The sequence below is a fragment of the Leuresthes tenuis genome, unplaced genomic scaffold, assembly GCF_036924035.1.
Source record: "Leuresthes tenuis unplaced genomic scaffold, fLeuTen1.0.hap1 SCAF_16, whole genome shotgun sequence".
NCBI classification, from domain to species: Eukaryota; Metazoa; Chordata; class Actinopteri; order Atheriniformes; family Atherinopsidae; genus Leuresthes; species Leuresthes tenuis.
In genome coordinates this window covers 7917658-7931584 of record NW_027325370.1, presented here as the reverse complement: position 1 = coordinate 7931584, position 13927 = coordinate 7917658, and the positions used below count along the sequence as shown (strand labels likewise).

Sequence of the window (13927 nt, the reverse complement as noted above, 5' to 3'; positions counted from 1 at the left end):
GTGTGTGTGTGTCACAGCTGAGCGTACAGAAGAACGTGCTGCAGCTGTACCTGGTGGTCCAGACCTGTGCCAGATTCTGCAGGATGTCGGAGATGATGTTTACCAGCAGTACCGGCTCACCAGGCAGGGAAGTGACTTTGACTCCCAGTCAGCATTCCATATCAATGTGAGTTTCAGTGACAAGTCGTCTTGTATGATTTAGATTTTTGAAAAATGGCTTTTTTTCTTCAATAACGGGGCTGCATCTCTTCCACCCAGGCTCAAGTGTTTGCTGCTGATGGAGGCGTGGCCGAGTCTTCCCAATCTGGCACACCTCAAGGAGAAGGTGAGATAAAGATGTGCAAATCAACTGAACATATGAACTCTGCTTTTACCTCTCATCGTATTAATGATGTGATGCTGTCAGAATGACAAAGCACTTGTCATAGTTTTTATTCTTTACAGTTAAATTGAGATAAAGGGTAATTATCACGAAAAAGCTGAAAACGTGCACAAACGTGAACAAATTGAATATTTATTTTTTTAGAAATGACCTGAAGCTTGTAAGTCTTATTGTCTCATGCCAATGTGCTCAGCCTCCACACCAGAAGAGATGCGGGAGGAAAAAAAAGAGCAAGAAGGAGAGAAGGGAACAAGCTCAGATGAGAGTAAAGCAGCTAAAGTAAAGGCAAGCAAGCCTCTTATGCCTACATCTACCATCCTGAGACTGCTGGCTGAACTGGTGCGCTCCTATGTGGGCATCGCCACGCTAATCACCTCCTACTGCTACACCGCTGGACAGTCCGAGCTTATAAAGGAGGTGGGCAGCTTACTGACGGCTTACTTTCATTCCAAAGTACTTTTTAGTCTTAAAGTGAGATAATTATTTGTTTTATCCTAACAGGATTGCAGTGTTCTAGCGTTTGTGCTCGATCACTTGCTGCCTCACACACAGAACTCGGAGGATAAGGACACACCTGCCTTGGCACGTCTCTTCCTCGCCAGCCTGGCAGCTGCCGGCACAGGCACTGATGCCCAGGTGGCCCTGGTGAATGAGGTAAAGGCTGCCCTTAGTCGAGCACTGGGGATGATAGAAGGCGCAGAAAAACATGCCAGGTAAATGACAGCTTAAGGAACAATCTGATATCAATACTGTCATAGCTAATAAGATTTTAGTCTGTACAAACCCATTTGAATTCTTGCCTGACTTTTTGTTTTTTCTTTAACAGGCTTCAGGCAGTGATGTGCATTATCAGCACCATCATGGAATCATGTCCTTCCACATCCAGTTTCTATAGCACAGCAGCTGCCAAGGCACAACATAATGGGATGAACAATATCATAAGGCTCTTTCTTAAGAAAGGGCTGGTCAATGACTTGGCCCGTGTGCCTCACAGCTTGGATTTGTCCAGGTAAACAAGTGCACTATTCATTTATTTTTCCGAATAAAAGCTAACTTTTGAATAGTTGGTTAAATCTTGCATTTCCCTGTTTTTGGAGCTTTGCATTTGTATTCCATGAATACACATCCACATCTATCCCTGTAAGCAAGTGGAATAAAATGGACAAAAGACAATTTTGTCTTTGGCATTCAAACTTGTTATAAACAAGGATGGATCTACATGGAAGCTTTAAACAAGATTTTTCTTATGAAATTAGTAACCCTGAGTTTCTGAATGATTGATTGGTAATAATCAAGTTTAATGAACCACATTAATCTAATTGATTAAACGGTTAGTATTGTAAAAAACAGTTATCTGTGGTATTGGTTTTTGAATGACTGAATAAACTAATCTAACCAAACGTATCAAATATATAGTGATTATGGTTATTATTTAGGTTGCAAAAATCTCTTAATTATCCTTCCTTTAGTCCCAACATGGCCAACACTGTGAATGCTGCACTAAAGCCTCTGGAGACTCTGTCACGCATTGTTAACCAGCCCAGCAGTCTATTTGGGGGCAAAGGAGGCTCCAGCAAAAGCAAGACAGAACATGACACGGTGGGCACTGCCAGGGACAACAACAGCAACACACAGGACCAAGGTATCAACATAAGACAGATGAGATACCTCAACACTCGACTGGTTAGGCCACATGTGTCTGTTGCTGATGTGTTGTGTCTGTTCCAGGAGACTCTGGTGAGGCAGAGCCAGTGGATGGCAGCCACAGGGTCCAGGGTACAGACAATGACCTGATGGATGGAGAAGCAGAGGGAGACACAGTGGTTATTGCGGGTCAGCCAGAGGTTCTGAGCACACAGGCTATGCAGGTGAGTTAACCTCTCCAGTTAAAAGCTGTGGCATAAAAGTGGCTATGACTAAAGGTGGAAAGATGACTACATGGTATTGAACCCATCCATTCACCCTGTTTGCTTGCTTAATGGCTGACATGGCATTTGTACATAATTTTTGTTCATGTAGGTAGAGAATGAGTTGGTGGACCTGATTGATGAGCTTTTAGAGAGAGATCCTGGCACAGTCAACAGCACAATTATTGGTAAGCCATTCAATTTCAAAGATGACTTCGGATATAGGTGCATGACACAAAAAATATAAATATTTTTTAATTGCTATATAAGGAATGTAATTAATTTTGTTATTGATATAAAGTTTCTGAGTTTGAGCTCGCCTTGTATTGCAAACAGCACAGGCCAGTAAATGTTCATCACTTGTATGTTCTGTCAATTAGTGGGACGTAGCGGTGAGGATGAATCGCAAGAGGATGTATTAATGGATGAGGCCCCATCCAATATTAGCCAGGCATCCACTCTCCAGGCCAATCGTGAAGGTATGATATTGACCAATTGGAACACTGTTTTAGTTTTAATAGCACTTTTAATTCAAGCCAAATGTAAAACAAAGTACTTTCCACTGTAAAATGCAATGTCCATTTAAACTAATATACTTCAACCATCTCTGTTCCTGGAAAGTAAAAAATACTTTTTGACTGAAGGAAAAAGACTCCATTAAACAAATGTCATAAATATGTAATAGTACATGGACTGCATTTATATAGCACTTTTCCAGAGTCGTCATTGAGACATGGTGTGAAGTGCCTTCACACTCGGTGTTCATACATTTCTAGAAGGCACTTCCAAGTTTTTCTTTTTCTCGTACTTTTTCTCACAGTAATGCATCAGTTGCAATGTGAGGTCCAGCGTCATACCCAAGAACATTTCTTCTTTAAACAAGAAAAGATTTTTCTGTAAGGAACTTACTTGGTTGCTGTTTCTCTCTTCTCTAAGACTCAATGAACATTCTGGAACCCGAAGATGAGGAACACACTCAGGAGGAGGACTCTAGTGGTAGTAATGATGATGAAGACAGTCAGGATGAAGAGGAAGAGGAGGAAGAAGAGGAGGAGGAGGATCAGGTGGGAATAGAGTCAACAATGTTCATAAAGGAGGTCTTGATTGTTATCCTCAAGACTCACGGTTACTGGTATCTTTTAAGGATGACGAAGAAGGAGACGAGGACGATGATGATGAAGGATCAGAGATGGAGTTGGATGAAGATTTCCCTGACATCAACGCTGCTCCGCACATCCGCTTTGAAAGGTTTGACAGGGACGATGACCTCATCATAGAGTTTGACAACATGTTCTCCAACAATGGTAAGCAGGATATTCTTTTTTTATTTATATATATATATATATATATATATATATATATATATATATATATATATGATTGCTAATTTTGCTGTAAACTAATAATTACTGTAAACTTTACTGTTTATTGGAATTTCATGTCTTCTTTTTTTTTATCTAAAAAAAAAATCAAATTATGAAAACAAGTCCACCTTGATTTGATAAAGCTGGGCTCTCTGGTTGCCAAAAATAGTCCCTTCGATAATTGTCTTGTTCATCCAAATTCATGTTTCGCTTGATTTTGCTAAGAGTGGTTCAAGTTGCACACAAGTTTTTCATGTCATATCAGAATCACAGGTTCAACATATTTTGTCACAGTGATGGCTAATTTCTGTTCAGTATCCCTGTAAACCAGCTTACATAATGACATGCCCAAATGTTGTGAACCCAAATGGCTCTTTTTGCATCATTCAAGTTTGAGACCTTCCAAATGATTGGAGCTATAGATGAAACAACCACAGTTGTACGAAAACGGTTTCCATGACATTCTTTGTCATAAACATCACAAGGGCTTGAGTCAGAGCTTCCCTCTTATTTCTGTTTTCCGGTTCCTTTGTTTTTTTCCATCAGCGGACATCCCTCCCTCTCCAGGCAACATTCCGAGCTCCCACCCACTGATGGTGCGTCATGCTGACCATGGCTCCCTCACTCTAGGTGTGGCAGGCACTAGCAGTCGACTGGCACAGGGCATGGGTCGCAGCCAGCGAACATTGCGTCAACTCACTGCCAACAGCGGACACACCATCCACGTCCACTACCCTCACAACCGCCAGCCGAACCCTCCACTTATTTTGCAAAGGTGAAACTGCTTTTCTATTCGTCGCTGTAGTAAACAAAATCTCTACTCTGCGAACCCCCCACTTTCTTCTGTGTCAGTTATAATTAAGACTTTTCTCTTTCGTTTTTGTTCTTTTTCTCATTTAATTTCAGATTGTTGGGCCCAAGTGCTGCAGCGGACATTTTACAGCTATCCAGCTCTCTGCCTCTACAGTCCCGCGGTCGTGCTCGACTTTTGGTTGGAAATGAGGACGTCCACATCATAGCTCGTTCTGACGATGAGTTGTTGGATGACTTCTTCCATGAGCAGAGCAGCACTGGAGGACAAGCCGGTAAGGATTACCAATGAGCTGTTGTCATGTAGCAGTTCTATGGTTTATCTAGACTGTCTAACATGTTTGCTCTTTCTGTCTCTCCAGGCACCCTCTCTAGTATTCCCACTGCCTTAACGAGATGGACAGACGAGTGTAAGGTGCTGGATGCTGAAAGTATGCACGACTGCGTAGCAGGTAGATTAACTGTCATATTTAAAGTTATTTGAATTATACATTGATTGTTTTAACTTGAGGAACAATTTTATTAACGTCTGTATATTGATGTTTATTTGGCAGTATGTTGTAGATGGTTATATTTGCAACCTACTTTATACTACTTTACTCCAGTAGTTTGACCTCCATTCAATAAAAATTATAAATAATAAAGTGGCTGATATGACAGAATTCAACATGCAAACAAATTGTTTTATGCAGTTCAATGAAGTGAAGTATTCGAGTCCAAATTTGTCACCTTTTTAACATTAGTTGGGCTGCTGTAAATTATTCCTAATTAATCAATCTGCCAGGGTTAAAGACATGAGGTCAGGCTTAGTTAACTTTGACTTGCTGCACATTTGAGATGCAGCCACAATCAAGGTGGTGTTGTGACATGTGTCTGATTTCAGTGGTGAAGGTGCCTATCCTGCAGCATCTTGAGAGTCTAAGAGATGAGGAACTGGAAGAGCGCAGGGAGAAGAGGAGGAGGCAACTGGCTGAAGAGGAGGAAGCCAAACAGAATGAGCGGAGGGCTTCTGGAGCAGAACAAACCAGAGAACAGAGCCTACAGGTTGGTAAAGAATACAGGTTGGATGTGTAAGAGGAGGATTTTTAAAAATAACATATATCCCCTTTTAACTGAGGCTGTCCCATTAATGAGTCCAGTACCTAATCGTGAACCAGTTCTATGTATTTGAACAGCCTTACAATAAGAGAACAGTAAAACTGATTCCAGAGTGACACTGACATTTTGCTGGTCTGGACCTGAGAACCTTTTGTATCAGGATCAACTTAAACATGTTTTTAAATTCCATTTGGTGTTGCAAGGTGGTTCATAAACAGGGACTTTTCCAGGTTCAGTGCATACAGACTGCTGATAAAGACATTGAGTAACATGGAAAAACACTGATCTGATTTGAACATCTGCATATATTTTTCAAAACAGATGTATAAAATTCTTAAGTTGAACTGACACTGGAAAATGAGTAATACAACTGATTGCATATTTTGGTGGAGATATATATACGCTATGCTTATTTCAGAATTTTCTCTTTTTGTTCATAGGGTTCTGGCTTGGGAACAGTAAATGGTGCAGAGAACACTGCAGGTACTGAGAACTGTCATGTTTAAATTTAGCGTCGATCGTCATTTTGAAATCCCTTGACTTTCTTGAATAGGACAACTCAATGAAGGGTATCCAGAGGCGAGCAGCCAACTTGTTTTGCGTGCTGTGGGATGAGGTAGTAGTTTGTATAGTTTTAGGATCACACCAGATCTGGGAGATAACTATACAGTCTACTGTCTTTCTTATGGCAACGCCATGCCAGCTCGACTTCTTCGTTTGTTGCAAAGAAGTTACTCATTTAAGCTTGTAAATCACTTGGATGAGTTTGAAATGGAAAATATTTTGTCTTCATTGCTGTTTAAAGCACATTGCTCTGCATATTTGCACTACATGTACATGCAGATGATGCATGTGACAACGCACTCTTTATAATACCACATAATTAGACCATAGCCATCAGCAGGTCTATTTATTGAGTATGTTGGATCTATGTGTGGATGTGTTTATGTTGGTTTACACAGTCGACCATATGCATGTAGTATTCACTGCATTTTGCCGCAGCTGCCTGTGCTGTGGTGAGGTAGTAAGTTGTGTTGTTGTTGGGGATCAGGATTGTGCACCCCATTCAGGAGATAACTATACAACTTACTGCCTTCCTCATTGGAGGCCGAATGCAACAGTGTAAAAAGTGATCATGTTATTTCTGCATGTGCTTACAAAAAGGTCTCTTCTGTAACTAATTACGCTAGTAAACCCTTTCAGCTCTAGTTGACTGTGCATTTCTGTGTGGAAATGTCTTTCATTCACTTAATATTGTATTGTGAACATGAGTTGTGTTAAATGTTAATAAACACCAGGGAAATTCATACACACACAATAAAACACATTATAATCGAATGCATTCATCCCTTTAACATAAGTTCTTTTTTCCCCTGGATGTTACAGAGGGTGAGCAGGCTCAGGGTGGTACGATGTCATGTCTGGACCCACCCAGGGTCTCAGAGGGCTTCCTCACTGCTCCCCCCTCTGGAGAGGTCACTCCTACCACACCTGCTCCTCACGAACAGGCCCTAGTCTCCCTGGAGACTGCTATTAGTCAACAGGTCCACCAGCCAATTGCTGACCTGCTTCTGGCTGAGTCGCATGCCAGCTCACTGGCTGCTTTGGCAGGGGCTGGCCTTCCACCCTTGTCAGCAGCTGAGAGGCCAAGCAGTGAAGTGGAGGCATCTCAGATGGAAATGTCCCCGGCACCCACAATTGGTGAGAGAGTCGGAGGAGGAGGTGGTGGTGGTGGAGGAGCGTTGGATGAAGGCAGGGAAGGTAGACTAACTTTAAAACCATATTTACACAGACAGGCAGACAAAAAGGACAAATACAATATGAATAAAAAGAAACAATTGTGTTGATAGAGGTTGAAGCTAGGATTTATGTTTTGAAAGCCCTTCGAGTTACAAATCTTGAATCCCTCTTTTTCCCTTTAGCCTCCCTAAGTCCAGACATTGTAGAGAACTCAGAGCCTGCAGCAGTTGGGGTGTCACAGCTAGAAGGGTCACCCATGGATACAAGCAGCCCTGCCTCTGCTACTCAGGAAGAAGCTGCTCCCAACCCTGCCCAGACCACCCAATTGTCTCAGGAGCTATCTGGCAGTGGGGCGAGTGGGCTAACTGACAGGCAGACGGATGCAGACACTGGGTGAGTAGTAGTTTGAAAAATCATCTCCGGCCAACAGATCACATACAATCCCTCCGGAGAGTAGTTTGTGAAAGTGTTAGAGTGAAAAGTCTTCCAAATGCATTTCCTGAAATGTAGACAAAACTTAAAATTTCAATTGATCTCAAAAGTCCTTTTTGTGGGAGTTTAGTGAGTGAGTGATAACAGGCTCTGTCTTTGAATTTAAACAGCTCCACATCTGTTTCCTCCCCTGGGGAAACTATGCCCAGAAGTGATAGTGCTGATAGCCAGTCTCAGGCCATTCAGGAAGAGCCTCTCCCCTCCACAAGCAATGACGAAGAGGACCCACTAGCAGGTAAATCAGATTTGATACATCACTTGTTCAATTCACTTTTTAAAAAAAGGGGGGGAATAAAAAAAAATATACATCTTGTATTTGACATTTTTGTCTTAACAGGCATCAGTCTGCCAGAGGGTGTGGATCCCTCTTTCTTAGCAGCACTTCCCGAGGACATCCGTCGAGAGGTGCTGCAAAATCAACTTGGCATCAGACCACCCTCCCGCCCTCCTGTTGCCACCAGCATACCATCTGCGGCTGCACCTGTACTTGGAGGACCAGGGGTTACAGAGGTCAGCCCTGAGTTTCTGGCAGCACTGCCACCCGCCATTCAGGAGGAGGTGAGGCACATTGAGCTTGATTGCAATTGACAAAGTGTTTTTAAGATATGCCATTTCTAGCAAATCAATAAAGTTGTAATTGATAATGGGGAGCTTTTCATCAAACGTGAAATTGGCTTCCCTAGGTTCTTGCCCAGCAACGAGCTGAGCAGCAGCGAAGAGAGCTAGCCCAGCAGCCTCCACAGGGCGACACTCCCCTGGATCCAGTCACCTTTATTCAGACTCTGCCCTCAGAGCTCCGTCGTAGTGTTCTTGAGGACATGGAGGACAGCGTGTTGGCTGTTATGCCCCCAGATATTGCTGCTGAAGCAGCTGCATTGCGTAGAGAGCAGGAGGCACGTCAGAGACAACTAATGCATGAAAGGCTGTTTGGTCATAGCTCTTCTTCAGCCCTCTCAGCCATCTTGCGTTCGCCGGCCTTCACCAGTCGGTTGGGGAGCAATCGTGGCGTCCAGTACACCCGACTGGCTGTTCAAAGAGGAGGGACATTTCAAATGGGCGGAGGAACAAACCACAGGTAAAATTAACAATCCTTTAATCAGCCCTGTTTAGAACTACATTTTTTATTTCTTGGCTATAAGGATATGTATGACATTTTAGAAGCTTAAGTTATGCTACTGAAAATGTCAGAATTGAAGTCAAATTTGATTAAAAGAATTAATGACAACTCACATGCTAATTGTATAATACTTTTGTTTTCTCAGACCATCCAGTTCAAGTGTTGATTCTTTGTTGCGTCTGCGTGGACGATTGCTGCTGGACCACGAGGCCTTGTCCTGCCTGCTGGTTTTGCTATTTGTAGACGAACCAAAGCTTAACACCAGCCGTCTCCACCGTGTGCTCAGGAACCTTTGCTACCACTCTCAGACACGAGGGTGGGTCATTCGCAGCCTGTTATCTATCCTCCAACGCAGCAGCGAGAGCGAGGTATGTGTGGAGACGTCGCGTCTTGAAGACTCCCGTGGAAAAAGAAGCAGCCATGGAGGCTGTGGAGGAAAAGGTTCTGCCACCTCCTCTCTCTCCTCTTCATCGTCATCTTCCTCCATAGAGCTATTGAACAGGGTGGAGTCGCGTAGCTCCAGCCAGCTTTCCTGGCTCTCAGTGTCTATGGATGCAGCCTTGGGCTGCCGGACGAACATTTTCCAGATTCAGCGAGTATCGGGTAGGAAGCACGCTGATCGCCATTCAGCTGGAGGCTCCACTGGATCTGGAACGCTGGGAGGGGGAGTGTCAGGCACGGCTACAAGTGTTACGTGTGCTGGAGGTGGAGGCTCCACAGTTCACATTCACCCACAAGCTGCTCCAGTTGTCTGTCGACATGTGTTGGACACACTGATCCAGCTAGCAAAGGTGAGGGTCCCCCTATCTTGTCATATTATTTGTTATCATATATGTGATGTAAAAGATTGTCGGGGTATAATAGTTTTTTTTTTTGTTTTTTTTTCCCTTGATTGACCTTGCAGGTGTTCCCCAGCCACTTCACCCAGCAACGATGTAAGGATTTGTCAGGTTCGTCTACAGACCTGGAGTCTCGTCTTTGTTCAGGCGCCTCTGGGGGAGGGAGCGGAGGTGGGGGCTCCAGGTCAGGGTCTCAGTCTCAGAACAACCCTAATGCCTCCAACACCCAGAACTCCTTGGGGTCTTTTTCCATGACTCCTCAATCTCTGGGCATCTCCACAGATTTTTGGGACCTGCTTGTCAAACTTGACAACATGAATGTCAGCCGTAAAGGCAAAGCCTCTATGAAGACAGTGCCCCTTGGTGGCAGTGCAGAGGCTGAGGGTGCACAGTTCAGCTTAGAGACTTCCCCTCTTGGTCAGCTGATGAACATGCTGTCTCACCCTGTAATCAGGCGGAGCTCCTTGCTCACTGAAAAGCTCCTGCGCCTGCTCTCCCTCATATCCATTGCCCTGCCTGATAACAAGGCCACTGAGGTGCCTGCTGGACACCCCACCCCACAGGCTGTCAACCCCAATACTGCAAGCTCAGGAGCCACAGTCTCAGTCACAACACAGGGAATGACGTCAGTTGGCTCTGTCCAGCCCACTGTGACATCTTCAGGGGCCTCTGTAGGAGTTGCAAGCCTGGGAACATCCTCAGGGACAAGTCTAACAACCTCCCAGACATCCTCTACTACAATCTCTATACCAACGTCTACTGGAACAACCTCTACAGGTACTGCTTCTTATTCTAAAACAAAATGCCTCAATTTGTTTTAGACTTAAAAGACAGATTTTACTAGAAAATAATTTTGTATATTTGGGGGATGTTTTGTCAAAACAGGAAAACAGAGGGCCACTATTTTCAATACAGAGACTGACAAGATGGCTTCTGCAGGACTCACAGAGAAACAACTTCAACTCTCTGTGGAGGTATGAAAAGAAAAAGCAAGTTGTCACAGGGTGACAGTTATACTGTCAGTTACTGTGAATTTTAGCCCTACTCTGGAGAAAATGTGGCTCTGAATGATTGATGACCATTCTAAGCCTCAAACCCTAGTTTTATTTTAACTTTCAAAACTAATGTGTTGATCCAAAAAGGATTTGAAGCCTAAGCATTGCTTGCCTCCTAAAAGCGTTCTCTAATAGATTCAAAGGGTCAGGGTCATGTTTATCTTCTTTTTAACAACGGGCCATAAGCATCTGGGAGCTGTGGAGACCAGTTGCTGTACCTTTTAGGAGAGGAATGTTGTCCTATTCTTGAGTCTGATTTTATGATCCTATATCATCAACAGTCCTGGTAGTCTTTGACGTAATGTTTTGTTTTTTAACGTGTTCTGTGTTTTCAACTGATGGTCTGGACTGCAGGCAGGCCAGTTCAGCACCTGGATTCTTCTACTATGAATCTACTCTATTGTAATAGATGCAGTATGTGGTTTAGCGTTATCTTACTGAAGTATGGAAGACCTATTTAAAAAGTTGTCTGGATAGGAGCACATGCTTTGATAAAACCTGTAAACCTTTCAGCATTGGCGTTGCTTTTAGTGCACCCCCATACCATCAGAGATGTAGGCTTTTGAACTGAGGTGCTGATAACAAACTCTCCAGAGGTCAGAGTGTCCATGATTTCAAAAAAGAATTTCAAATTTTGATTTAGTCTGACCACAGAACTTTTTGCTTCAGTCCATGATTTTATGTTCTGAAGGTGGTGGGATATCCAAAGTCTTTTAAATTTTTACGTTGAGCAAAAATTGGGGCAATTTCAGAATAATGTTCCTCATCTTATACTCAAAGGTGTTACTTCCTTTTTGCAAGTTAATCTAACTAGTTGCAACACGTTCCTCTGGCTGTTTCTTTTTAATACCACTTACTTTTTCAGCCTGGTTTTGTAGTGAGCAAAATGTTTTATGAGATGAGCAAATAATTGTTTTGTCATTTTGTGATTGCTTGCTTAAAACAACCCTTTCAGTCTTGAGTAAAAGATGAAGGAAGACTGTGAAGTAATTGGATTCTTTGTTTTTCTTAGAATATTTATCGATGCACTGGATTTTTGGATGGTTTCTTTAAATGCATATTTACCCACAAAATCTAGCCAATTAAAACCTTTCCCGTCGCCTTTCAGTAGTGGTAAACTGTCTGTGCCCTGTCAGCTTGAACTTACGCATCCAGTATAGCTCTACATCTGAGGACAGGCGTGTCACCAGACAACATAGAAATGGCATTACACTGCATATTGTGCACTGTACTTTTGATAATCAGATAATCTCACTAGTTTGCTACTTTTGACTGAAAAACGGATGTTGCGCAGATAAAACTTGTTTCTATTGAAACTGAGCTGGAGCCAATAAAGCTGCATCTTCTACAAAGTCATGTGACACAGGTTTGAATGCTGATTTAACATTATCCTGGTATAGCGGGGTGAGGGACTTTGTGGGCTGCTAGCCAGAGATGAGCTGAGTCACCAGCAGCCTTTTTAGCTTTGCACTTAGTATAGCCACAAGTCTTGCGACATGGACTTGTGTGCATGGTATAGTCAAGTTGATCAGTTGATGATGTCAGCGTGTCTTTATGCACTTTTGTTGATCTGTTTTTGGGTACATCTTTCTGCAGTTTGATGGATAACCCTTGTTTCTTTTTTTTTTCTTTTTATTTACCTCTTCCATCCCTCCTTACAAGGTGTTGACATCTCACTCATGCTCAGAGGAGGGTCTGGAGGATGCTGCTAACATTCTGTTGCAGTTATCTAGAGGAGACAGTTCCACCAGAGACACAGTGCTCAGACTGCTGCTTAGTGGAGCCAGACACCTTGGATACACTCTTTGCAAGCAAATCGGTCAGTTTTGTGCATTTGTGCAGATGCAACAGCTCTCCCCCCTCTTTCTTCCCAAATGAAACCGTTTTTTTTTTCCTTTTAGGCACATTACTTGCTGAACTTAGGGAGTACAACTTAGAGCAGCAGAGACGAGCACAAGCTGACTCGCATTCCCCAGACGCACCTCCTGAGGAATCCTCCATATCTGGCAGATTGAAGGGCAAGATGACCAGCAGGTTTGGAATCATTATTCTGGTCTGCTTACTGACATTAAGTCGTCGACTCTTAAATGTCTCGGAGAAGAGACGGGAGACTCTGACAGACTTTCATGTTCTTGTTAAATTAACAGTATCTTCTGATGATTCATACGGTTAACCAAAAACTAAAGTTTCTCTTGGCTTGTTTGCATTTGTTGGTTTGGGAACAGGTTTGATGGGTCGGAGAGTGTAGTGATTGTGACAGCACAGAAGCGGACGCTGGGGGGACGGGAATTGCAGCTTCCTTGTATGAGTTCACTAACATCAAAGACTTCGACGCAGAAGTTTTTCCTGCGAGTGCTGCAGGTTATTATCCAGCTACGTGAAGACACACGACGCGCCAACAAAAAAGCCAAACAGACAGGGCGATTAGGTAACAGAATGACGTTATATACACAGCATTCCTAATCTGCCATACATTATTTTCACAACGGTGTTTAAACATTCCTCACTTTCTAAAATGCCAGGCTCCAGCAGTTTGGGCTCAGCCAGTAGCATCCAGGCTGCTGTGCGTCAGCTTGAAGCAGAAGCTGATGCCATCATCCAGATGGTGAGAGAGGGGCAACGTGCACGTCGTCTCCAACAGGCACCCCCACCCACCGCCCCCTCTGCCTCTGCCGCCGTCGCTGCCGGATCCTCAGTGGCTGCCCCCCATGCTCCCGCTGGTGCTGCTCCCCCTGCTGGCACGGCTGCTGCTGCCACGGTTAGCATGGGTTGCACTGACAGCAGGCATACTCTTAACCACACACTGCACACATGTACATAGCCCATTTAAATGATGAAAAACATATTGTAATAGTAATGTATGAGCATCACAGTTATTCAAAGTCACTGTGGTGGTCATCAAGACAGACATGTGGCAGTTAACCACTGACTTCATGCCTCATTTCCAATATGAATATAGCTGTACTGGCTATATGCATATTTGGAAAATAAGCAAACCCTGGCATTTTAATGCAGATCTTTTTTATAATCCGCTAATATGCTGCAGTGTGTTCTCACCCAATCGTTTGCTACCTCAGGTCATTTATGCTGTGTGACATCTTCTCTGCTGACTTGATGAACATT

At 43.4% G+C, this 13927-nt stretch overlaps 1 protein-coding gene across 13 annotated transcripts in view; it reads left to right on the top strand.

The window, feature by feature from the left end:
- Positions 1-13927, top strand: part of huwe1 (HECT, UBA and WWE domain containing E3 ubiquitin protein ligase 1) — a 40248-nt gene that overhangs the window by 21547 nt on the left and 4774 nt on the right. For 9 of the 13 annotated variants that reach the window (XM_072366319.1, XM_072366320.1, XM_072366318.1 and 6 more), the window contains 28 exons: positions 18-166; positions 259-325; positions 576-799; positions 884-1095; positions 1209-1391; positions 1852-2024; positions 2111-2250; positions 2402-2477; positions 2670-2768; positions 3226-3353; positions 3434-3593; positions 4200-4428; positions 4560-4738; positions 4826-4915; positions 5347-5507; positions 6002-6044; positions 6948-7322; positions 7484-7694; positions 7904-8028; positions 8131-8351; positions 8477-8868; positions 9056-9701; positions 9815-10526; positions 10635-10723; positions 12467-12623; positions 12706-12844; positions 13024-13232; positions 13327-13562. In XM_072366319.1, the coding sequence (XP_072222420.1) occupies positions 18-166; positions 259-325; positions 576-799; positions 884-1095; positions 1209-1391; positions 1852-2024; positions 2111-2250; positions 2402-2477; positions 2670-2768; positions 3226-3353; positions 3434-3593; positions 4200-4428; positions 4560-4738; positions 4826-4915; positions 5347-5507; positions 6002-6044; positions 6948-7322; positions 7484-7694; positions 7904-8028; positions 8131-8351; positions 8477-8868; positions 9056-9701; positions 9815-10526; positions 10635-10723; positions 12467-12623; positions 12706-12844; positions 13024-13232; positions 13327-13562 (5825 nt within the window). The remainder of the gene's footprint in view (positions 1-17; positions 167-258; positions 326-575; positions 800-883; positions 1096-1208; positions 1392-1851; positions 2025-2110; positions 2251-2401; positions 2478-2669; positions 2769-3225; positions 3354-3433; positions 3594-4199; positions 4429-4559; positions 4739-4825; positions 4916-5346; positions 5508-6001; positions 6045-6947; positions 7323-7483; positions 7695-7903; positions 8029-8130; positions 8352-8476; positions 8869-9055; positions 9702-9814; positions 10527-10634; positions 10724-12466; positions 12624-12705; positions 12845-13023; positions 13233-13326; positions 13563-13927) is intronic. The other 4 variants (XM_072366324.1, XM_072366323.1, XM_072366317.1 and 1 more) reach the window with 2 other exon arrangements.